The 24,580-nt window shown below is 46.6% G+C and overlaps 1 protein-coding gene across 1 annotated transcript in view; it reads left to right on the top strand.

Annotated features, from left to right (window-relative positions):
- Positions 1–21,140, top strand: part of REEP5 (receptor accessory protein 5) — a 138,481-nt gene extending 117,341 nt beyond the window's left edge. The window contains exon 5 of the mRNA XM_085632613.1: positions 18,659–21,140. Coding sequence (XP_085488739.1) covers positions 18,659–18,708 — 50 coding nt within the window. The 3' untranslated portion in view covers positions 18,709–21,140. The remainder of the gene's footprint in view (positions 1–18,658) is intronic.
- Positions 21,141–24,580: the final 3,440 nt, after the last annotated feature.

The following is a 24,580-nucleotide window of genomic DNA, read 5'->3' as shown; positions in this document are numbered from 1 at the left end:
TAAATGTGCAATTTGCAGCATGTAGACTGTGACTGTCGCATGCACCCCAGACAAGGCTGAGGTGGCATAGCTGAAACCTTATTAGGGCACTAGTCAGAGGCCTTTTGAAAATGAAGGGGCTCTACCCTTGCCCACCCTTGTGAGTACTCTGCCTTAGGGGCGAGCTTTAGAGTGTACAATTTGTATAAATTGAGATCATGGCCTCTGCCATACCAACTGTATGTGTATCTCCCGGGGCAACAAAAGGTAATTAAAACCATGAATCTATCTTCTTTCTGTAGCTTTGGTAGAAAGGGGCGCAGGGCAAAAAAAACAAGAGGCAAGGTTTTACGTTGAACATTGTACCTTATCTCTAGCATTTTGGAGGAATGCGAATATTTCCTCGTCCATTTCGAATTTTCATGAGTCTAAGATGAGTTGGAGCAGATTATCGAGGACTAGGTTTTCTTAGTGTACAATGGAGAAAGTTCTTAGGAATTGGAACAGTGATTGGAAATTGGATCAGGAACATCCGTGCGTATTTGGGTTTTGCAGCATGAAATCTCTTCTAGATGCACATGCTTTGCCTGCCCAGTCTCGTCATCTAGTGGTTGGGTTTGGAAGTTTCCTTATGGTTTTCAAATGTTGCGGTTTGGACGTCGATAGTAATCCCACAATGTCCATGTGTGTGCCCACCATCTTTGATTCTTTTTATTCCGCCATTGTGTACGGAGGTTCATTTGAGGGCAGCTGATGTTTTTTCGATGGAGGTTGTCAAAGGATCCTTAAACTAAGGAAAGCGGTTGAAGGAACAGAGCTCCGCGGTAGAGAGGTTTTTGGGGGGTTTTGTCTGGAGGGATTGACATTTGGAGAAAGTTTCTTGGTCAAAGTGGGGTCCCTAGGGTTCTTCAATGCCATCTAAGAGCATGAGCACACTCTTCAAATTTTTCCCGACTTGCCACCCAAATTTTGCTCTGAACTACAAACATCCAGTCAATATGTTCTGCTTGCCTCGAAACATAAGTCGGACCACTGTTTGTGGTGCTCCTATTTGAAACCTAAAACCCTAGACAACAGACACAAGATCATTCAGGCACACTGGGTGAGCACAGACCTGACGGAGATAGAGAACCGAAAGAAGGACACTTTGTCAATGGGTTTCTCCCATAACGATGAGGTATAGGTGCAGGAGGCACATGGAAGACATGAGGTATAAAAGGTTGAAAAGACACACCATAAGGACCATAACCTCATTTGGCCACATGCCTGTAAAACCCCTGATTCATCTAAAGAAAAGACAATCGCCCAAGCCACCAAAGCATGGTTCTTTGAGCAATATCCCCAGAGTTACTGAAAGTAAAGCCCCCGACGCCCAAGACACTAGCCATCAAAGGAGCACAAAGCACTTCTATCGGGAAAGAAAAATGTACCAGTAAGGATATGCCGAAAGGCATTGCCTCGACTTCTGAGGATGATCGAGAGGGAGAGAGGGTCGGACACCCTTGAATGAGAAGGTTCATAGAGAGCCTAAAACTTGAGGCATCGAGGGAAAGAAAAAGGCATTGGAATTGGAGATAGAAAGCCTGATGAAAAAGAAGAGGGTCTTCCAGGAAGCCATGACTGTTGAAAGTAGCTAGGCTGATAGTTCTTAAAAGAAGTATGCAAGATACTTTATCGGAGGATCAGGGAAAAATACCGAAGGAAAGTCAGAATAAAGAAGTGGGGGAAGAGCAAGAAGGTATCTTTGGCATTGATCCTGAAGAATTGGAAATGGGGGAGCCACAGAGGAAAATGCTGTGGGAGGATGTCTTGACCGTCTCTCCTGTATAGGAGATGGAGTTATCCTTCAAGGCCTTTTTCCCCAATGAGAGTTCCACATACCAACTAATGGTGAAAAAGGCAGCAGATGCCTTCGGGGTGGAGGTTGAGATGGAGGGGACATGTTTTCTCTTCAACACACTTACCCCTCCATATAAGAACCACCAATGTCTTCCCAGGCACTCCAGCATTGTGCAACAAGGCAGGGAGGTTTTCTCTAAACCGGCGACAGCCAAGGCAGAAACACCACAAATAGAAAAGAAATATAGGGCATCAACATAGGCCCCCAAATATATTCGAGGCCATGTGTAACCAGACTCACTACTCGTGAGTGCAAGTCCCCATTATCCATTGGGCCCTCACCAGACAAAGAAAGTAAAAAATATAGGCAGTAGGAAGGAAATTTAAGTGAGTTTCAGCCACACAGTGGTGAATTGATAATTCTATTGTATTGCTAAATAGGCATGCTTAACAAAACTGAAGAAATATGGAAGACCTCGTCACACTTCCTGGAGGAATATTACAAGAGGGTGAAAAGAACATTGCCAACTCAAGTCGTAAATCTACTTTCGATGATACTGCAGCAGCAAGCAGGTAGGTAGCTACGGGAACGGTCATGAGGAGGCATGCTTGGCTATATATCTCCAGTTTTAAGACTGAGGTAAAATCTACTATCATTGGTGAACCCATTGCAGGAAACCAGGTCTCTTTCCAGGTTTGGACAAAGCGCCTAAAGAGTAAAGAAAGAGAACAGAAACCGCTAAGGCAGTGAGAGCACTTCAGGTTTTTGGATCTTGATTCAAAATAGACAGCCTCCAAGAAAAGAGGTCAAGGGAGAAAAATGTTTGGCATACACAGCCAGAAACTACCAGGATCCATGGGGCCATGGCAATATCAGAGCTCCGTTTTGAGGCAAGGCAAACCAAGGGGCGGAAACTCTAGAGGTTCTAGTTCTAAGTGACTCAAGCTTCACACCCTCCTTACCTCTGTAGGAGGATAAAGGACTTTCTCAAAAACTGGAAAGCTATGTTCGAGGCATATGAGCTGCAGATCGTATACTGTGTATTAGATCGCCATCTGGTGTTGGGCTCGGATGCTTGCACATTTTTGTGTTGGAAGAAGTATTTTGTAGTCACAAGATCGGTGACTCCTCCCTTGGACGATAGTGCGCATGGGCATCGACTCCTTCCTCAGATTGTTTTTTTCCGCCATTGGGTTCGGATGTAACTTTTGTGCTCCGGTTTGAAACTTTGTTTTCAAACTTTTTGACGCGCAAACTCTCCGGTATTGTTATCGATCGCGTGATCTTCGACACACAACTCAACAACTTGATTCTGGTCGTCGACGCGGGCTGTTGGGCCCATCCACGCCGTCGGGCCTACAGCTTATGGAAAGGACTCCATTTAAAAAATGCCCCCAGTGTGGAGCGAAATTACCACACAGTGACCATCACAAGGTCTGTAACCTGTGCCTCTTGCCAGAACGCGACGAGAACAATTGCCAGGCCTGCACCTCTTTTCGATCGAAAAAGACCATCCGTGATCGTCGGGCCCGACGACACATCATGGCGCTCAAAAGCAGCTCTGGCACCAGCAGACCTCTTCGATGAAGGCCCAGATGTTCCAGAAGAAGATTCAGAAGACCTCGAAATCGTGTCCGAAGCAGAAGACTCAGACAACTACATCACTCCTGGTCAACGAGTGAGTACAATTGCCCCTACCCCCACTCCACCCCAGAAAAAGAAGGCCCTGGTCAAGACTTCGCCTGCTGGCCCCAGTCACGACCAAAAACAGACTTCAGAAGCCCCGCCTTCCGGCTCGGCTCCGAAGATAAAGGAAAGGCCTTCCGGTAGCTCGGGACCGAGCAAACTGCATATCCCTGTCCCGAAAGCGCCTTCGGCACCGAAACAGAGTGACCACCCCACTCCCAAAAAGAAATCGGCTCAGACCGCCTCTATGCCGAAAGAAAAACCTTCGGATCCGAAGAAGATTTCAGTCTCCTTAGCCAAGCCAAAGGACTCTTAAAACAACTCCTAAGGCCTCGGAGCACAAAACTCAACCCCGCTTGGACCCGAATAAGTCGGCGCTGAAAGCGGTTGTCGAGGAGGAAGAACTTTTTCAACCGGATCCCGTCGATCCAAAACAGAAAAAATTGCATATCGACCCCAAAACAGGACATGTGGCCGCTCTGCCACAAAAGAAGAGGAAGCTGGACACAACAGACACTCCTGCAGTGCCTCTGAAGAAAAAAAGACTGCCACTTCACCTATAAGACCCCCTTCTCCTGTTCTTCCTACACTTGTTCTTCCTCCTATAGCTCTCTCACCTCCCTAGCCTACACCACTTCCAAATACACCACCACCACATGATGATGATGATGATGATGATGATGATGATGTAGGGGGGGGGGGGGGAACAATGACCCTTTCACTGACCCTGACAATGATACGGACACGCCACCGGATGACTGGGACGATTATGACGACCCAATAGATCTCCCAGATCTCCAGCCATATCCGACAAAACAATCTTCCCCCAGATGACAATATTGGATTTGGGCAGCTTGTTAACATGTATTCAGACCCTGCAGAGGAGGATTTCCTCCTAGACACTTTTGAACAGTCGCAAAAATCTGTATAAATACTGCCAATGCTCAAAGGGGTCATTAAACACACCCCAGACATATTCAAGGACCCAGTGAGAACTAGAATTCTCAATCCCAGGATTGATAAAAAATACAAACCTGCCCCCTGACGATCCCGCCTACATCCAGAGGGCAGCTACCCCTAGACTCACTAGTAGTGTCCAATGCTATAAAACGCGCCAACTCACAAACCTCCGGTGACGCACCACCTCCGGACAAGGAATCTAAGCTGCTAGATGCCTTTGGCAAGAGAGTTGCCGCCCAAGCAGCCAATCACTGGCGCATAGCTAATACCCAAGCATTACTTGTGCGGCATGATAGGGCTCACTGTGACAGACTAGAAACCCTATTACAACACTTGCCTGGTCAGTACAAGACTCAGGCAAATGACTTGATTCAGGAAGGCAAATTAATAACCAATGCCTCAATCAAGTGTGCCCTTGATGCAGCCGACACAGCCTCTGTCTAATAACAATAGTGTGCTTCTCAGAAGACATGCCTGGCTACGCATTTCAGGCTTTAAAATGAAAAAATGAAAAAAGACACGGAGACTGCAAAGTCCATGGGAGCGTTAGTCTCCATCCACACGTGGTTCCTTTAGTCGCTCCTTTTATAGAGGAGGATCCAAAAACATGGGATCAGACACTACCTCCACTTCTTACAAAAATACAACACAAACATCCCCCAATAGAGGATATTTTAGAGGAGGATACAGGGGGAATAACAACGAAGGAAGAGGCTGAGGTAACAACACCCGGACCTCCCCCGCTACTAAACAGTGACTTCCGTCCACTCCCCCCAGACCATTCCACTCCGGTCGGGGAAGACTTTCACAGTTCCTGCCTGTCTGGAACTCCATTACAACAGACAAGTGGGTAAGACAAATTATCCAGTATGGTTACTGCCTGGAACTTACAGCAACCCCACCCACCATACCACCCAAACAGCATCCAATGTCCACAGAACATCTCACCCTCTTAAAACAGGTGGTTCTCTCACTGTCTCAAAAGCAAGCCATTGAACCATTTCCCTTACAGCATCAAGAACCCGGGGTTTACTCGCTGTATTTCCTAATCCCCAAAAAGGACTGCACCCTCAGGCCAATACTTTACCTCAGACTGCTCAATCTTTCCATACACTCAGTTCATTTCCACATGATCACTCTTCAACAGGTTCTTCCACTACTTCAACGAGGCGACTTCCTTGCCACAGCCAATCTACTTTCATATTCCCATTCATAGCGGACGCCTACTTTCATATTCCCATTCACCCCGCTCACAGGAAATATCTAAGCTTCACGGTGGACGGACAACACTACCAATTCACAGTCCTTCCATTCGGGGTTACCACCGCGCCCAGAGTGTTCACAAAATGTCTGGCGGTAGTAGCAGCACACCTCAGAAGACAACAAATCCATGTCTTCCCATACCTCGATGACTGGCTGATAGAAGCCAAGTCACAAAAACTGTGTGTTCATCAGACTTACCAAACCATCCAGCTGCTACACAACTTGTGATTCACAATAAACTACACCAAGTCACATCTCCAGCTCTCCCACATACATCAGTATCTAGGGACCACAATAGACCCCTCCAGAGCTCTGGCATATCCCACTGCAGCCAGGATAGCCAGTATGCAAGCCCTAGTTGCCAAATTTCAACAACAGCACTCCCTCCCAGCAAGGGTATTCATGCAACTCATAGGGATGATGGCCTAGCGCATCTTTATTGTACCTCATGCATGACTTCAAATGCGCCCCTTACAGGAATGCCTAAGCACGTCAGTGGAACCAGGCCCAAGGACAACTAACAGATCTGGTGTTGGTGGACAGCTGCACACATCGCGCTCTGCTGTGGTGGAACACACAAAACCTGTCCAAAGGGCGGCCGTTTCTCGAGCCAGTTCCACAGATAGTGCTAACAGCAGACGCATCACTCACCGGTTGGGGAGCCCATCTCCTAAAACCTACAATTCAAGGCAAATGGACCACTCAACAAAAAGTGCTCCATATCAATCACCTGGAATTACTAGCAATATTCCTAGCACTCCAATCATTCCAACTACATCTACAACACAAGACTGTCCTGGTCCGGACAGACAACATGACAGCCATGTATTACATACAAAAACAGGGGGGCACACATTCTTTGCAGCTATCCCAGCTCGCACAAAGCATTTGGAGATGGGCTATTCCACAAAACATATACCTGCTTGCAGAACACACAATCAGATTGCAAATCTGCTCAGTCGACAGATACAGCAAATACACGGATGGGAACTTCATCCCCAAGTTCTTCAACCATTTTTTCAGTTGTTGGGTCAACCAGAAATAGATCTGTTCGTCAAACATGTAAACGCAAAATGCCCAACCTTCGCCACCAGGTTTCCACAACCCTTATCCAAAGGCAATGCAGTATGGATGAATTGGTCAGGCAGATTTGCGTATGCTTTTCCGCCACTCCCACTGATTCCCCTAGTAGTACGCAAGTTCAAACAGCCTCTCAAAATGATCCTGGTGGCTCCCACATGGGCACGTCAACCTTGATTCACGACCCTGTTGGAACTCTCAGTAATTCCACACCAAAAACAATGCCTCTCCCCATCATTGCTAACGCAGAACCATGGAGAGATAAGACACCCCGACCCAGGTCAGCTGAATCTAGCAGTCTGGCTCCTGAAGTCCTAGAGTTCGGTTATCTTAACCTTCCACCGGACTGTATGAATATTATTAAACAAGCCAGACATCCAACTACTAGAGCTTGCTATGCAGCAAAATGGAAAAGATTTGTCATCTACTGCAACAACAATCATATTGATCCGCTGGATGCTTCCATCCAGGTCATCATTTGTTACTTGTTACACTTGCAAAGATGTAATCTGGCATATTCATCCATAAGGTTACATCTCGCAGCACTTGCCGCTTATTTACAAAATAGACAACACTTGTCACTATTTTGAGTGCCTGCAATGAAAGCGTTTATGGAGGGCCTTAAAAGAATAACTCCTCCCAGAATACCACCCTCTCCGGTGTGGAATTTAAACATTGTTCTTACCGGGCTCATGGGTCCCCCATTTGAACCTCTACATAAATGTGAACTTCAATTCCTCTCATGGAAAGTAGCTTTCCTTGTCGCAATTACTTCTCTCAGGAGAGTGAGATCCAGGCTTTAACCATACAAGAACCATTCTTACAAATACATTGTAACAAGGTGGTTCTCAGAACAAATCCAACATTCCTTCCCAAAGTCCTCTCTGCTTTTCATCTAAACCAATCAGTTGAGTTACAGGTGTTTTTCCAAAACCCACACTCAGTTGCAGAGAGAGCCCTTCACACGCTAGACGTTAATAGAGCACTACTATATTACATCAACAGGACTAAGCCCTTTCGAAAAACAAAACAACTGTTTGTAGCCTTCTCTCCACCTCATAAGGGTAACCCCATCTCCAAAGCTGGGATCGCCAGGTGGATAGTAAAATGTATTCAAATATGCTACCAAAAGTCTAAACGCACATTAACAATTCCCCCTAGAGCGCATTCAACACGCAAACTAGGGGCTTCCATGGCATTCTTAGGGAACATCCCCTTAGATGACATATGTAAAGCAGCAACATGGTCTACCCCGCACACCTTCACCAAACACTACTGTGTTGACGTGCAGGCTAAACAACAAGCTTCTGTAGGCCAAGCTGTTCTTAAAACACTTTTTCAAACCACTGCAACGGATACAGGTGACCACTGCTAAGGGTGACACTGCTGTACAGTCTATGCACAGTATACGATCTGCAGCTCATATGCCTCGAACGGAAACTGCTACTTACCAGTATGCATCTGTTCTTGGCATGTAGAGCTGCAGATTCGTACACATGGTAGATCTCAAAGATGCCACTTCCATATACCCATTCTCTTAGCACACAGAAATATCTAGGATTCGTATTGGAAGGAGAACATTACCAATTCAAGGTACCGTTTGGAATAAAGTCTGTGCCAAGAGTCTTCACCAAGACCCAAGCAGTGGTAGCTGTATATCTCAGAAGGTAGGGCATACATGTATACCCATATATAGACGATTGGCTAGTCCAGGCAGACACCTTGAAACTTTGTCAGGAGAACATGACAAGAATAGTGTCACTTCTGCACACATTAGGATTTACAGTGAATTGGGAAAAATGGTCTCCCAGTTAACAAACCAGAAAAACCTTTTTGGGAGTAGACCTAGACGTACAGTTGGCAATGGCATACCCTAGGACAGTGGTTCCCAAACTTTTGACTCCTGAGGACCCCCATTGAGTCACCACTGGAAGCCCGGGACCCCCAAGCAATTTGTATGATTTAAATTTCAAACATTAAAACAGTAATTCGAAAACAATAAACACACGTGTCCACACAAAACAAATACTCGAATTACTGAAGATTTTAGTATTTTATATTGAAAGAGTTTGCAAAAAACAGGAAGGTTAGTGCTGCATCTCCGTGACTAACTTTTAAATGGTTGGTTTTATTTCACAGTACGAGGCTCCTGCCTGGGCCAGACTGGAAACCCAAAGCAGCCCTGGCAAATGTTTTCACACCAGTCCCCACACAGTGCACACCAAGTGCAGTGAGTGAGCCTGACCACTACAAAGGGGGCTTCGGAAGGCTCTCCCCCCCCCCCCCCACCCCCAAGAAAATGTAGGAAACAATGGTGCATTCTACAACAAATGTATAATTATATATTGAATTGTATCAGCTTTTAAAGAATAGTAAATGATGACCTTACTATGCACCAGGATACGACAATCTTTGTTGGGGTTCTTCAATGATTCCCTTATTATCACCCTCCAACAGTGCCTCTCAACTCTCCATAGCCCCTCTGTCACATGTATTTCATTTGTTTTATAGCATCTCTTATACCATTGAAGGATGTCAGAACACTTTACATCTCACACATATAGGGGCAGATTTACAAAAAGTGACGCACCGGTGATGTATTTTAGCGCCCGATATTTCCAAGGCAGGAAAAGCCACCCTGCGTGACTTTTCCTGCTCTTGTAAATATGGCCCATTTGCACACAGCACTTTGCGTGAAAGGGGCGTTCCATGGGTGTTTTCTGAGGGTGTTCCCACGTACCACCGATGAAACCAGACACATTTCCAGATTTACTAGAAATCGTAAACCTGGAAATGTGTCTGAATGCTATGCCTCCCCAGGAGTAGGGAGGCTCAACGAGGAGAAATGTATTAATTTCTCCTCGTTATTTTCCTCTTTCTATGCGTGTTGCATTCTGCAGCACGCATAGAAAAAGGATATCACCTCTGGTGATTGTTTATGTACAGGAAGGTGTCCCTTCCTGCACATAAACAATCAGTAAAACAATGACGTTTTACATGTTCTATGTGTGCTAATGCAGCACACTTAGAAGTTGAAAAACGCCATTTCTGATTGTTTGTGCATGAAGGGAACCCTTCTTGCATATAACCAATCTGCCCACGACGCAGGCATCCTTGCACCATGGTGCAAATGTGCCTGTGCAGGCGCAGGGGGAAGCACAGAGATGCGACATATTGTTGTATATGTTGCGCTACAATGGTCCAGGCAACGGCAGGCGATTCCTACTTGGCGTCTAAACCCCATGCTACTGGAGGATCAGGTTTTCTGGGCTGAGGTTAGCGGTTGTATAGAACAGTATTTTGTGAATAACTTGGAAACGACGTCGAGCCAGGCGTTTGAATGGGATGCGTTTAAGGCGGTCGTTAGGGGGGTATGCATATCATCCACCGCCGGGGTGCGGAAGACGCTGCTGATGGACATAGAGGGAGCGGAGGCCCGACTGCGTACGGCCGAACGCGCGCATCAGGCAGGGGAAAACATGCTGGCTGCGGTTGTCGTGGCACGTGATGGAGTGGCAGTGCGAGTGGAGAAGCTTCGCTGCTTTGACCATAAGGACTACCTTACCCGGGCGCATGCGGAGAGGGATAAGGTGGGATCCCTTCTGGCCTGGCTGGCGACTCCGACAGCCCGAGGTACCCCAATACTTTCTCTGGCCGTGGCAGGGGGGACTCCCAGAAAGAGATTAATAGGCAGTTCTTCAGTTATTATGCGGGATTGTATGATAGCACCATGCAGGATGCACCTGACGATTTGGATGACTTTTTATTGGCGGCTCGGCTAACCCGGTTGGACCCGGAGCACGGGAAAGATTATGGGGACGCCATATCGCTGGGCGAGATCCGCGCCGCGATTAAGCATATGGCTCGAAGAAAGACCCCAGGGGCGGACGGACTGCCCGTCGAGTTTTATGCGGCGTATACGGAGTTGTTGGCCCCGCAGCTGCAAGCCCTTTACAGTGAGGCATGGAGGGTGGGGCGCTTGCCCACCTCCGCCCGGGAGGCGATTGTAGTACCCTTGCTGAAAACCGGAGGAGATGCTAGTGCTCGAGCGGCATATCGCCCGCTCTCCATGTTGACGGTGGACTACAAAATCCTGAGTAAAATATTAGCATCGTGCCTGTTGACCCACATGACTGCCCTGATTCATCCAGATCAGGCGGGCTTTATTCCCCGGCGTAGCACGGCCACCTCCGTTCGACGTCTACTGCGGGTGATGGAGGTGGATCGGGACGACTACCCAGAGGCCTTAACGCTTTCGGTCGACATAGAAAAGGCCTTTGACAGTGTAGAGTGGCCATACCTATTTAGAGTGTTGCAGGCATTTGGTCTAGGGGATGGCTTTGTACGCTGGACCACCTTGCTCTATAATGACGCCACGGCCCGCGTGCGGACGGGGGTTACTATCTCAGCTCCCTACCGGGTGAGGCGGGGGACGAGGCAGGGCTGCTCGCTATCCCCATTGTTGTTCGCCTTGGCCATCGAGCCATTGGCGGCTCATGCCCGACTGGGGCGCTCCTACGCTGGAGTACGGCTGAGGGGGGAGGCCCACTATATATCCCTTTATGCGGATGATCTGCTGATGTTTTTGGCAGACACAGATGGCGCACTGCGCGGAGCGACCGCCTTGTTGGAGGTCTTTGGTCACCTGTCGGGGCTCAAAGTAAACTGGGGCAAGACATGCTTGTTCCCGTTGTTGCCTAATGGACAGGCCCCCCCATCGCTGGGGGTGATACGATGGGAGGGTCGCTGTCTGCGTTATTTGGGAGTTAATATCTATCACACCCAGCCTGATCTGCTGGAAGGGAATGTCGGCAGAGCAATCCGGGGCTTGCGTGGCAGCATAGGTTTTTGGAGTACGCTCCCACTTTCATGTGCTTTCATGTGCTGGGAGGGTAGCGCTGCTGAAGATGGTGGCGCTGCCACGCCTCCTCTACTTTTTTCGTACATTGCCCATCTGGATACCGGCATGGTTTTTTGAGCAGCTTCGTGCGCTGTCTACGGGCTTCATATGGGGCTCGGGACGGCGGCGGGTGGCTTTGACCACACTGCGGCGGCCAAGAGCAGAGGGGGGCCTGGCGGTCCCGGACTTCGAGTGGTACTATCTGGCAGCACAACTCCAATGGCTCACACAGGCGGTGGCTAGGGAGTACAGAGGCCCAGAGGGCCCGCAGGGCAGGTTGATTCCTCGTCATGTGCTTGCTTTCATAGTACTCCAGCAACGGATGGAGCTCGCCCAGCTCACTCTGGAGGAGCGCACCCTCAGGCTGTGCTGGAACCGGTGTCCGAAGAGGGCCGCCATAGTCCACCCTTATGCCCCGGAGATCCCCCTGGGTATGTGCACGGCGCTCCCGCACGGGGGCGATTGGTCGGGACTAGCCGTTTGGGAGGAGCTGGGCATACAAGTAGTGGGCGATTTATTTAGGGAGGGGGTGCTGTTGCCCTTCCAGGACCTGCAGGAGTCTTATGGGCTCCCACGGGGAGACTATTTACTTCACGCTGCCCTCGTAGCGGACCTCCAGAGGCATTGGAATGTGGGGCTCTCGGAGCCGCGGGTTGCCAATACGTGGTTATGGCGGCAGGGACGTCCAAGGCTATTACCTGCCTCTATCGAAGGCTGTCGATGGCATGCTTGCTGCCCCTAGACACGTTGAGGGATAGGTGGGAAGCGGACCTTGGGAAGCCCATCCCCGAGTCGACATGGTCAGCGCTGGTGCGGCGGGCCTGGAAGGGAACGCGTAATGCCCGGTTTCAGCTGGTCCAGTTTTTTACACTACACAGGGCTTACTTGTCGCCAGTTAAGATATTGCAATATTTTGGGGGTGCACACTCTCAGTGCCCGCACTGTGGGGGGATGGGGCTGATTTTCGACATATGTTTTGGTCATGCGCGGAGTTGGGTAACTACTGGAAAGACGTCATAGACTGCCTGAACCAGGTGACAGACCGCACCATTGCTTCGGAAATGCGGGCCTGCCTGTTGCTTTGGTTCCCCCACACCCGCCGAACGAAGGTTACCAGTAAGTTCTATGACTTAGGGTTGATTATGGCTAAGAGGGAGCTAACCATGCATTGGAAATCACGGGTGGGGCCTAGCTTTCTGAGGTGGAGGACGGCGTTTGCGAAATGGGCAGGCGCAGAGGGCACACTTCGGTTGCAATTAGCGCATAGGAGGAATGACGAAAAGGCATTAGCGACGGCCCGTGCATGGGAGGCATTGGTGGTGGAACTTCAGGGGCTGGTGTCTGACACGGGAGGAGAAGGGAGTATACCCGATCGACAGGAGGAAGCGACAAGTGGGGTGTAGGAGGGGGGCCAGGATGATGGGTGGACACATGAGACGCGGCTGGACATGGGGGGGAAAGCCCAAGCTGCCAGAGATAGGTTTGAGTACCCATACACGAATCATAGTAATGGGGGGGGGGGGGGTCGCATCAGGGGGAGGATAGGTTGATGGGGGCACACTGACATGAGTTGAGGGTGGGAGAGGGTGGGGGGAGCCCAGGCGGGAAGGGTGACTTTTCTTATGCACAGCTAGTTGCAATGTCATGTGTAACACTCTCCGGTGGCGGGCTGGGGCTGTTGTGGCATTGTATTGGGGTGTTGGTACAAAAATAATAAAAAAAATGTTTCAACAAAAAAATTGTTGTAAATATGTTGCATCCCTGTGCTTTGAAAGTGACTCAGTGCGGCGCAGCCAAATGGCTTGAGACACACACCGAGTCACTTTCCTTGTAAATCTGCCCCATAGAGACAATGACTCGTATGTGTAAATCAGTTTATAGAAAATGTTACATAAGGAAAATGTGACTACAAGGTGTAGGATTCACATGTCATTCATACTGGTAGGCATTTTTTAAAAGTGCTTGGTCTGGAGAAGCACAAACTCAGGATTCAAAACATAACACAGTGGTTAGCATTGACTTTAACAATAAAAAGGTATTTCCACCCAAATAAACCTTTTTAGCAGCATCAGGATAATGAAAGACTTGGAAAAAAACATATGTTTCCAACTTGCACCATGCAGTTTGCAAGCAGCTCTTTGATGATAGTTTATAGGTCACTGTGCTAGATTACGATTGTCACTTCTGAACTGCACAGTAACAAAAGAATCTCTGTGACAAAAGCAGTAACCCACTAACCTATGCACATAAACTTTTTTTTAAAATGCATGGTACACATTCTTTGCAGTAGGCATATTAACCCTCTGTGCTACATTAGATAAGTCAAAGCTGCCACTTGACAAAACTCTCATCTCTCTCCAGCAGGTACATTAATCACTGACGTTATCTTGGCACTTTTATTGTTGCTGGAAAACTGCTAATTCTACAAGGAACTTTGTTGTGCTTTTAAAATTACTGCCTGTCCGAGGACCCCCTGGGAATGTGTTACGGACCCCTGGGGGTCCGCGGACCACAGTTTGGGAAACACTGCCCTAGGACATGGAGGGTTCATGCCATACTTGCTCAAATTCACCTCTACCAGATGTTACAGTCTCTGGGAGTTAGGAAAGTAATTAAACTTTTAGGGATGATGGCTTCTTGTATCCACCTCATTCCCAATGTGAGAATTCACATGAGACCAGTACAGGAATGTTTACACAATCAATGGGCTCAGTAGTTGAGCGTTGGGCATTTGAGAGGAGCTAGTGGCTGTAACAGACAAGGTCAGCAGGGAATTGAGGTAATGGAGTGCAGGGAACATGCTCATGGGGAGACCTTTCAAAGCTCCCCTACCACAAGCCATTATTACCATGGACGCCTCAATGGTAGGTTGGGGAGAGCACTTGGCTTCTCGAAAGATAAAGGGGTTATGATCCGAACAGGACTCTACCAGACACATCAGTTTTCTGGAACTAAAGACAATCTTCTTAGCACTAAAAGTCTTCCAAAGCCAGATCAGGGGGAAAACGGTGCGAATTCTAACTGACAATACAACAGCAGTGTTCTAGATCAACAAAGGGAGGAGGGGCGCAGTATCATATCCACAGTCACGATTAGCTCAGAACATTTGGAAGTGGACCATGGCAGAGAACATGTTACTGCTAGCAAGTTATGCTCCCGAATGGAAAACCTTTTGGCAGATGGCCACACACGACTTAGAAATAGAACGGTCTGTTGGGAACACCAAACATAGATCTGTTTGCAGCATCAGAAAATCCAAAATACTGGTGCTTCACATCCAGGCACTACCATCCCAGATAACTGGGGAATGCCCTGCCGATAAGTTGATACGGGATCTTTGCATACACTTTTCCACCAATACCTTTGATCCCAACACTTCTAGAGAAATTCAGAATTTTCTACATGATAATGATTCTCATAGCTCTAAGATGCCCTCCAAAGTCCTGGTTCTCTCATTTGATCCCATTGTCAAAACAACAGCATGTCAAAATTCCATTGTACAGGGACACCCCAAACATGCAATAGGGAAGTGTATTAAAATGGTGTTCTTGGTAGCAATCACGTCACTGAGGAGAGTTAGCGTGATACAGGCACTAACATTACAGGAGCATTACATGGCCATACCAACGGATCAAGTAATAATGAGGATGCATCCGAAGTTCATACCAAAGGTTATTTCACCTTTTCACATAAACCAGGCTATCACGATACCAGCCGCCTTCCAGACACCTACAAATGCTGCAGAATAGGCCCTACATACACATTGGATGTCAGAAGGACAGTCATGTACTACATGCAAACGACATCCAGCATCCGTAAGACATAACAATTTTTTGTAAGCCACTCCATTGAAGCTCCGGGGATGGTGTCTCCCAAAACACTATTACTAGATAGATTGTTCAAATTATGTTACTCTTAAGCGGATTTTTGTTCGACAAACCAAAGGCACACTCCACTAGGAAGTAAAGGTCTAGGGTTAATTTTATTGCCAACGTCTCCAAACCAGATACTTGTATGGCCAACACTTGGTCTTTTGAACATACATTCACAAAATATTGTGTGGATTTACAATCACGCAAAAACCTTGAGGGTTGGGCAGGCTGCGCTGAAGAACATTTTTGTCTTCAGTCCCTCTTCTGCTCACCTCCACAAGACAAGTAATACACCACATAAGAATTGAGAAGATGTTTCATACTGCAAAGAAACCAGTTACTTACCTACAATTATAGCTTTGCAGCTTGAAATGCTTCTAGAGTCACATAGGACCCACCTCCCCTTAGCAGGAGGTTCATGGAAGGACCAAAAAAAAGATGGTGGGCACACACATGGGCATTGTGGGATTATTGTCGAAGTCCTATAGGGACTCTGCCCATGCTGACTCCCAAACCACAAACTAACCGACCTTTTGAAGACCATTAGAACACTTCCGGACCCAACCAGAAGATGGCGAGTATTGTGCAAAGCATGTAAATGTAGAAGCGTTTCAAGCTGCAAAACCATAATTACAGGCAAGTAACTGGTTTCTTTAGTAGGGGACAAGGCACAAGTCCTAAAAAAAAAAAAAGTGGGGGGGACTAGCCAGGTTAGGCAATAAGCAAGTGAAATCATGACACGTGCCATCACAGCGCATGATGTCATGACATGTAAAATAACAGGAAGTGACCTCACTGGATGTGACATCACAAGAAGTGACATTGGATATTAAAACCTCCTACATGTTTATCAGGTATATAATGAGAACATTTTAGCACATTTTGAGATTTAACAAATGACATTTGGCGTCACGGTTGTGCCCAAAAAGTGGGGCAACCGGATGCATAATCTGGGTTTCAACTCGTATAGTTATTTTTTTTAAACCCTATAACAAAGAAATTGGAAACGAGGAGAAGCATGGTAGTTGGATCTGTCCTGTTTAATTGGTTGCAAAGTCTGCATTTTAAAATATTTTATTGGTTTCTGCATCTGCTGTAAAGGTGCTCAGCAAATCTCAGAGAATAGTAATAATGGTGAGATAGCTTTGGTGGTTAGGCGTTTGTTGGAGAGATCTGTGTTTTGTGAAGTCGCAGATTTGAATCAAGGTACCATATCGGGTTAATGCATCTCATCATGTAACATGCAGATGACAGATTTTTATTTTATGTAGATAGTAAAGTGGGTTACTGCTTTTAACACAGAGTTCTTTTTGTTACCAGCAGTTTATAAATTGTAATCCTAATTGTAAACCTTGTAATATAGCACAATGAGTTATGAAGGACATGTGACTCCTACATCTTGTAACCCTGTCTCATGTAACTCACCTTGTACATTGATTTACTCCTGTACATGATTTATTGTCAATGTATAATGTGTATAGAGCTCTGACACCCTGCACTGGGTTGCATAGCGCTATAAAAGAAATAAAATAGTGCTATTGAAATAGTTATTTGTGTAAATACTGGGACAGACCAACGCAACCTACAGTGCATGCAACTCTTATATAAAGAGACTGAACAAAGGCAAAACCATGCCTCTCTTAAACACCTGTGAAGAGATAACAAGCTGTGTGTCTGTTTCCCCTCCCTGGCATTTACACTTAAGTGTGAGGTTCCAGGCCGCCTCCAGTCAGGATATTCAAACAAAAGGGGGCCTGATGGCCCCTTAACTTCACCCAGCTGGAGGTGAAAAAAAAGCTTCCTCGCTGCCTGTATGTTGCTGCTGGAAATGGAAGGCAGACAACATACAGGCACTGCTGAACGTGTCCCCCTGTCTGAAAATGACACTGGGACAAGTTCAGCATATTTCTGTGGGGCCCAAGTTCTTGGCAGGGGACGGTGTCCATCCTGTGAAGATAGTGGACGGACGCTGTGTACCTGCGTGTATCCCCGACACGTGCCCTGGTAGGGGATGCACAGTTACTCGCAGAAGCAGATAAAAGTCTTGATCTTAGTAAAAACATACAATAAGTGGCAATTAGGTCCTGGGGGAAAGGGAGAGAAAAATGCGTTTCTGATTTGTCACTAAACCCCAGAGTTATAAGGTGCGACAGCTGTGAAACAGCGGTTGCAAACAGAATCAAGAACAGTGAACACAGAGTGGGTGCAATTTGACAAAAATAAAGCATTTAAATGATCTGGATTCCTGTGGTAGCCTCAAAGCAGTGCAGGTCTTACTCGGGAGACTCTCCCAGGGGTTTCATTTTTCCTGTTACCTGATGGTCTATGCACTTCGGTGCTGTGGTTGCTGGATGGATGTTTTCTTCTTTTGGTCTGGTTAAGAAAGTAGTCTGTAGCCATGTCCAGATGAGAGCCAAAAATGCAAGTTTTTGTTTCTGTCGGCTGGCTAGAGCAATGTGCTGGTTTGTAGCTGTTGTGAGTACTGTGTTGGGCTGTGTGAGAAAGAGCCCTTTCCAAGGAAGGTAGAGCTCCGGTGCAAACCCAGCCACCCCCGGATCTGGGCATCTGCGTTTCTACATTCAGATGGTAGTGGCCATTGCCTCCTGGTCCACTGCTGCCATCAGCTCCCCATAAGGACCTTTTTTGTTGGTCTTTATGCCTTTTTTACCGCCCATCCTCTCTCTCTCCAAATATGGTGCCTTGGTTGCTTTGCTAAGGAGAATTGGGCAGGTGTCGGGAGAGCTTTGTCCCGCGACAAATGATGTACAGGTTTCTCTGCTTCATGCCCTCTGACACAGCACTGGAGGGATGGATAGGTCAGTATAATCTCTGACCCTTTGTGGCCTGCTCAAGGAGCTCTCGTCTCCAAGGCTGTTCACATGTGAACTCCTATTCAAAGAGTTCTGCTGCAGGCAGAGAGAGGCACCATTTCCACTTTAGTGGCCGTTGTAAGATTCTTACAAACCCTGTATAATAGAATTCACTTTACATCTTGCAGAAAAATAATACTAATAACCCTTATTTGATTGCCGCAAAATTATATCACTAACCCTTTTCTTTTTTCTTTTTTTGTCACAGTTAAGCGGGCTACCGTTAACTTGTTGAGTGAAGAGAAAAAAAGCACCTAAAACGGTCGACCAGAATTGAAGATGCCATCACTCTTGTGACACAATCATGTTCTCTGGAATGTCCCCGTGTAATCTTTTAATAATGTTGCCTTGGAAACCGTTTTGATATGAAACAGGAATGTGTTGTATTGTGCTTACTTTTTTGATGTTGTCTGTACAAAAAGTAAGCATTTTATTTAAATGCAATTCAGTGAGAACGTGTACAAAGTGTATTTAAACCTATTTTAGTCATCTCCGTGAAGGGAAGGAAGGCCTTATGTTGTCTCACCGTGCACTAAAACGCACTCTAATAAAATTGCGTACCCTATGAGCTTTGCATTTACTGTTTATTTATACTCATGTGTATGTAGTAATAAGTGATTCACGGATTGGTCTGTATTATTGTTTAGGTCTTGTATGAAAGACATGTGCCACATAAGATTTTCATTGTGAATTGTGTATGCAAAGGTTAAAAGAACTTTCAGTGTCTCATCTCAAAAGAAGGAGCAATCAGTTGGCCAGAAGCTTCTCTTAAATTGTGGCTATACCTGGAGGACAATATCTCATGTTTTGCTGAGCATGCCAATGAGGTTGTACCAGCTAAAAACTAAGACATGATTTTTCAACCTAGAGAGGTTGCCGTTCATAGATACAGCAGCTTGTTAGGGGACACTGTGTTGTAGAGAGAGGCCAATAAAGGTTTTGGGACCCTGTTTGGTACGTGCTAGCCATCTCTGTTCCTTACGATAAAATTGCCCACAATCTTATGGGTAAATAAGCTTTCCTTCAGTGCAATTCATGGTGTTTTTTTAAAGCTGGATTTTATAGCATCTTGATGCATGCTATATCCCACTTACACTATTTTGATGCATCTGAATGCTCACTGTATTCCACTTGCATTATTTGATTGCAACTTTATGCAAGCTATATCCCACTTGCATTATTTTGAGGTATATTTACGCAAGCTGTATCCCGTTAGGTCATTTCTTTCTTGGACTACATACCGCAGTATACTCTTAAGCTAAAAGGTGCAGGTCAGTCATCGTGGACCCATTTGAATACAAGATATATGAAAAGGACCATAAAAACCGCCATGCAATACAGGCATATGTCAGTTTATTTAATTCATTATCAGCTAAGAACACAATACTTTTGAGATGGAAAGATCCCTAATTGTTTATAGATGCTGGTATTGCTGTGACCCAGTGTTAAAGCCAGGCTCACCATTCATCAGTACTCGCATTGCCAAACCGACCAAAGCACAATGTTGATCTTCACACTCAATAGGTCATAGTTTCCCTCACAGATTACATTCTGATGTTGCTAATGTGAAGTGTCCCTATTTAGTGTCTGTATATTTGGTGCAATTGTTTTATTGGCAGATTTGTACGTCCAGGCACATTAGACACCAGTTTGAGGTTCCTTTAGTTAACCATCATTCATTAAACCATTGCTGTTATCTGCTGAATCCGGCCAATATCACATGAAACGTAAAATATGGTCACTTGTGTCTCTGTGCAAGTTCCTGCATACATGGTTTTAAATCGTGGCACCAAGGGGGACATTTACTTAAGCCAAACGGTAGTATATATGAAAAATGTTGTTTGACATTATAGACATGGATCATTGTGGCTGCCAATCCTTAAAGAGCCCTATTCAACTTTTTACTCAGGACAAATGTATTAATCATTTCTTGGCACCCAGTTGTACTGAGGACCATTGTTCTGCTCTACAATACCTACCATCCAGTGTGCCCTATACCTCTTTCTTCTGTGGTTTCAAGAAATCCACAGTGGGAGATGTTTGCTCTGTTGCCAACCTGCACAGTATATTCATGGTGGCGGTTTGGCTTACAGTTTTGTGCAATTTGCGGATGCCAATTCATGAGATACTTGAAAGTGTTTTGTTGTAGGGGTAGAGAGGACGTGTTGTCTGGAAAAGTACAAATAGCAGATCACAAGCTTTGTAACAAGTATTACTCCCTGACACTTTAACCTCTTGCAAATACCACTCCAGGTGAAAGTGAAACCTAAAGCCTGATGGATGTCTTGCGTCGCTGGAGCAGGATCATGGAGTATAAAACCACAGCCAACCTTTAATATGTATCCCAACAAAGAGGCAAAAGACTGTTCACAACACAATTGCGAAAAGATGCACCCATCAACTCGCCGTTTCTCAACTGACCTAGTTGTGCATTGCAACGTTTGTGTTTGATAGCTGTATTTGCCCTGTTTTCTTCTGCACTGTTTACTGTCTTTTCCCTTTTACCTGGAACACGTGCCTATCCTAATGGACAACACTTTCTTAAACATAAATAAACTCTCTCTATTGTATAGTCCCTAGATTAGCTGAACCATAGAAAACTCAATGTTGGTATGTAATTATCCAATTCAGTCTTGTGCTTTATACCAAAACGTAATATGTCGATAAATAAAAGGTAAGCTACTACCAAAGTTGAGGCCCTTGTTTTTTCTTTCCTTATTTGGTAAGAACTGTTTTTATCAACCACTGAGTAGTTGGATTCCTTCAGTGCAAATCCAGTGAGGTTTGAGGCAGACCCATTTATTTTGGGTTAAGTGCTTTCAGCCTGTGTAAAAATATTTCCTGTTGGAGATTTGACATCTTGGGACATCATTGCACAATTACCACCCACTGTAGGAAATGGACAGGAAAAATCCTAATGTTAGCTGCGAAAAACAAATTGTAGGTGTGTTCTGTTTGCCCCTTCCAAACTCCTGGGTGCCCTGTGCAGACAGGTCAGTGGACCTGAACATACTTTGCACAGTACAAAATTAGTTAGAAATTAAGGCTGGTGCATGTACAGTCCATATCTGATAGACGTTTAGTCGCAGATTCCTTACCTTAGAATTATCCCTAGGTGCCAGACTTGATCCGGAAACTTTTCTACAACAGTACCTCTGCGCATCAGCAGAGTCCATATAAGCCCTTCGCTGACGTCCGTTTTTTCCTTTCCACGATTAAACACGCAGATCCGTAGAGCTGTATTTCTGGCCATTTTTGGCCTATCTTGACGTTGTCGACAAAACAGGGTGCTTTTCTGGATATTTTTGGGGTCCTGTTGACTACGATGTCGACACCACACCCTCATTCTTTTTGCATGTGGTGTCTGGTGGTGCACAGTGATTTCAAACAGTGAGGCTCATGTTTTCACTTTCGGCTGTCAGCAGCACCGCATGACACGGTTAGCGGTGGAGTGGTTGAAGGTCCCTTCTCGGTCGCGGTTCGAGGGACCCTTGAGGTCCATCTCCCTAAGTCCTTGCTATTGGTTGCTAAGTCACGACATAGTTACTTGGCGCCATGGCCTTCCCAGACTTTACTGTGTATGCACGGCATCCCTGACATGCCTCCTATTCCTTCGATTTTGAAGTCTGAGTGAGAATCTGTCTCACGCCTTCCAGTGTTTCCTGGTGCTGAGGTGACTCCGGCTCAGATGAGGGAATACTATCTCCCTTCATGCCATTTTTGGTTCTGCACGTCTCGGCCCCAAGAAAGTGGGTGAAGCCTTGACAGACACCAAACTTGTGGGGGCCTAACTCTGTTTCAGTGAGACCCTCTGAATTCATGATCGAACCTTTATCGGCTCCAGTGCACGGCCCTTTGGGGTTCCCACCTGTGACACCAGTGTTGGATCTGCTGGCACCATCTGTGTCGACCGCACCAATCACCCCTTCTTTGTTTCTCCTCTGCGATGGCGATGTGTCGTCTCTTCGACACAGGTCGAAGTCGGGAACAGCGTTGGTGGAACAGTTCTTTAGAGGAGCCCCCTGCTATTTTACTATTCTGACCCATGTATTTTGGTGAAGTTATTGATGACATAACTGACATTTCTGAGCCTCCTCCAGAGTTTCATTGGGTGTCTGACCTTGGTGGGGCTAGTGGCCTTAATTCTCTCCCATTCTCAGGCTTGTTTTCTTCTCCTAGCCTCGCTTCGGAGGCTAGCTCGGCTTTTGCAGAGTTGCTGTGGTTCTGGGGCTGCAGCTTCCTTCTGTGGAGGTGGCCATTGATCCCTACTTGGGGTGCTTCATCAGGGCTATACGAGGACTGAAACTGCTTCCCTTCAGTAAAGCCGCCTTTGATATTTTGCTGGGCACTTTTGGGCTTCTGTGGACCGGTCTATAGCTCATAGGCACCATCCTGACCCTGGAGACCCGCTCTTCCTTTTCTGACAACCTATTCCGTGCAGCTCTGTGGGTCGGGCTGCTACACCTCCCCCTGACATCGGCGCAGTGCATTACGTCCCTCCAGACAGGGAGTCTAAAAGTAGATGCTGTTGGTTGATATCTTTTATGCCACCAGCTCCGCTTTGCGATTCCTTAATACCGCTTGTGTTTTGGGCCATTTTTCTCACGTGTTGTGGGATTTAGTCTTCTGCCTTCTCCCTTCCGTCCCGGATGACACTTGGAACACTCTTACTCAGCTGGTCCAGGATAGCCGTCAGGTGGCTAAATTGCTGATTCGTTGTGGCATGGATACCAAAGATTCTGTCGAACGAGCCATGGCTCTATCGGTAGCTTTTCACCGGCATGTCGGCTACGCACCTCTTGCTTCTGAGGTTGTTCAGTCTGCCTTGGAAATGCCTTTCGTTAGTCAATATCTGTTTGACTCTCAAGCTGACTCTGCTTTACGCTGTTTTCGGGATAGTCGGAGGGGATCAAAACCAGTCCTCTTCACACCATTTTCAAGTGTGGTCTGATGGTCTCCTTGATTTCTTTTCTGTGTAAGCTGTTATAGTGCGGTGTCTGTTGGCATCTTCCTTTCACTCGTCTCCTCCAAGTAGCACCTGGTCTGGAATTCCTGCCCCAGCAGGTATTTTCCTTTCTTGCTCTGCACCCTTTCGATGACTGTTTTTTTTTTTTTTTTTTGGCCTTTTGGATTTCTACACCGGTGGCTGCACTGTGTTCCTTTGCTTTTTTCCTCAAGTTCTCATTTGGGTATTTTCATGATACTGTGCGGATGCACTGCTGCTTTGCTCCCGGTCCTCCATTGTACTTCGTTTGTATGCCTTACAGCTATTCCGCAATCTCTTCTTCCCTAACAAAAGCAGGGGCATGATTCTTGGCTTCGGGTGAATTCTGTGGCGCTGACCTGGATGGTGTTTCTTCTTTTCTGTCTTCAGCGATAGCTCTTCCTATTCTGGCTCTTGATATGCATGGGCAAAAAGAGCTCCTTCCCAGTCTCTTTGGTCCCTTGTTGACGTGCTGTGTCCGTACATAGGCATTACTGGCCTACTCTGCCGATCCTTTCTCTTGTATGCCTCTGCATGGCCTGCTTTAATCTGCCTCTGCCTCTGCCCTGTGCAAAGCTACTATTTGTTTTGGTTAATGTTGTGTTGGAGACATTTCCATCACACCTCTGATGCCAACCCCTATGTTGCTACTGGCCTGGCAGTTCTTTAGATGCCCCTTCTGGGGTATATACCCTTTTTCGTTTCTTCTTGAACATTCATTTCTTGCCCTCCCACTCTGGGTTTGATTCGTACGGAGGTTGATGATCCCTGGTGAGTTTAACCCTCACTTCTCGCGGATACTGTTCCAACCCCTTGGGTGGTTTGCTCTTCCTCACCTAAAGAGTATACCAATTATGATTTTGGGTGACACCAGGACTCTTACTCGTGTCGTCACATGGCTTGTTTTCAGGGCACAGGTAGTCTCGTGCACCCACACCTTTCCTTTTCCTTCTAGCCCACATCCTCGTTAGGCTATGGGCACTACCTCTTCATCTGTTACTTCTGTTCTTTACACTGTTTCTTGGGTTGGACCTTCACTTGTGGCGTTGCTCTTTCCAACGTCTTGTCTGCTGCTTTGGCAAGGTCCCTTCCCCCGTCTGTTATTCTTTCAGACTGGAACTGGCTATCAGCATTGGCCCCCCTATG

Source organism: Triturus cristatus, chromosome 2_1 (assembly GCF_964204655.1).
Source record: "Triturus cristatus chromosome 2_1, aTriCri1.1, whole genome shotgun sequence".
In the NCBI taxonomy this organism is placed as follows: domain Eukaryota; kingdom Metazoa; phylum Chordata; class Amphibia; order Caudata; family Salamandridae; genus Triturus; species Triturus cristatus.
Note: the sequence above shows the minus strand (reverse complement) of the source record. Positions and strands in the feature narration are given on the sequence as shown.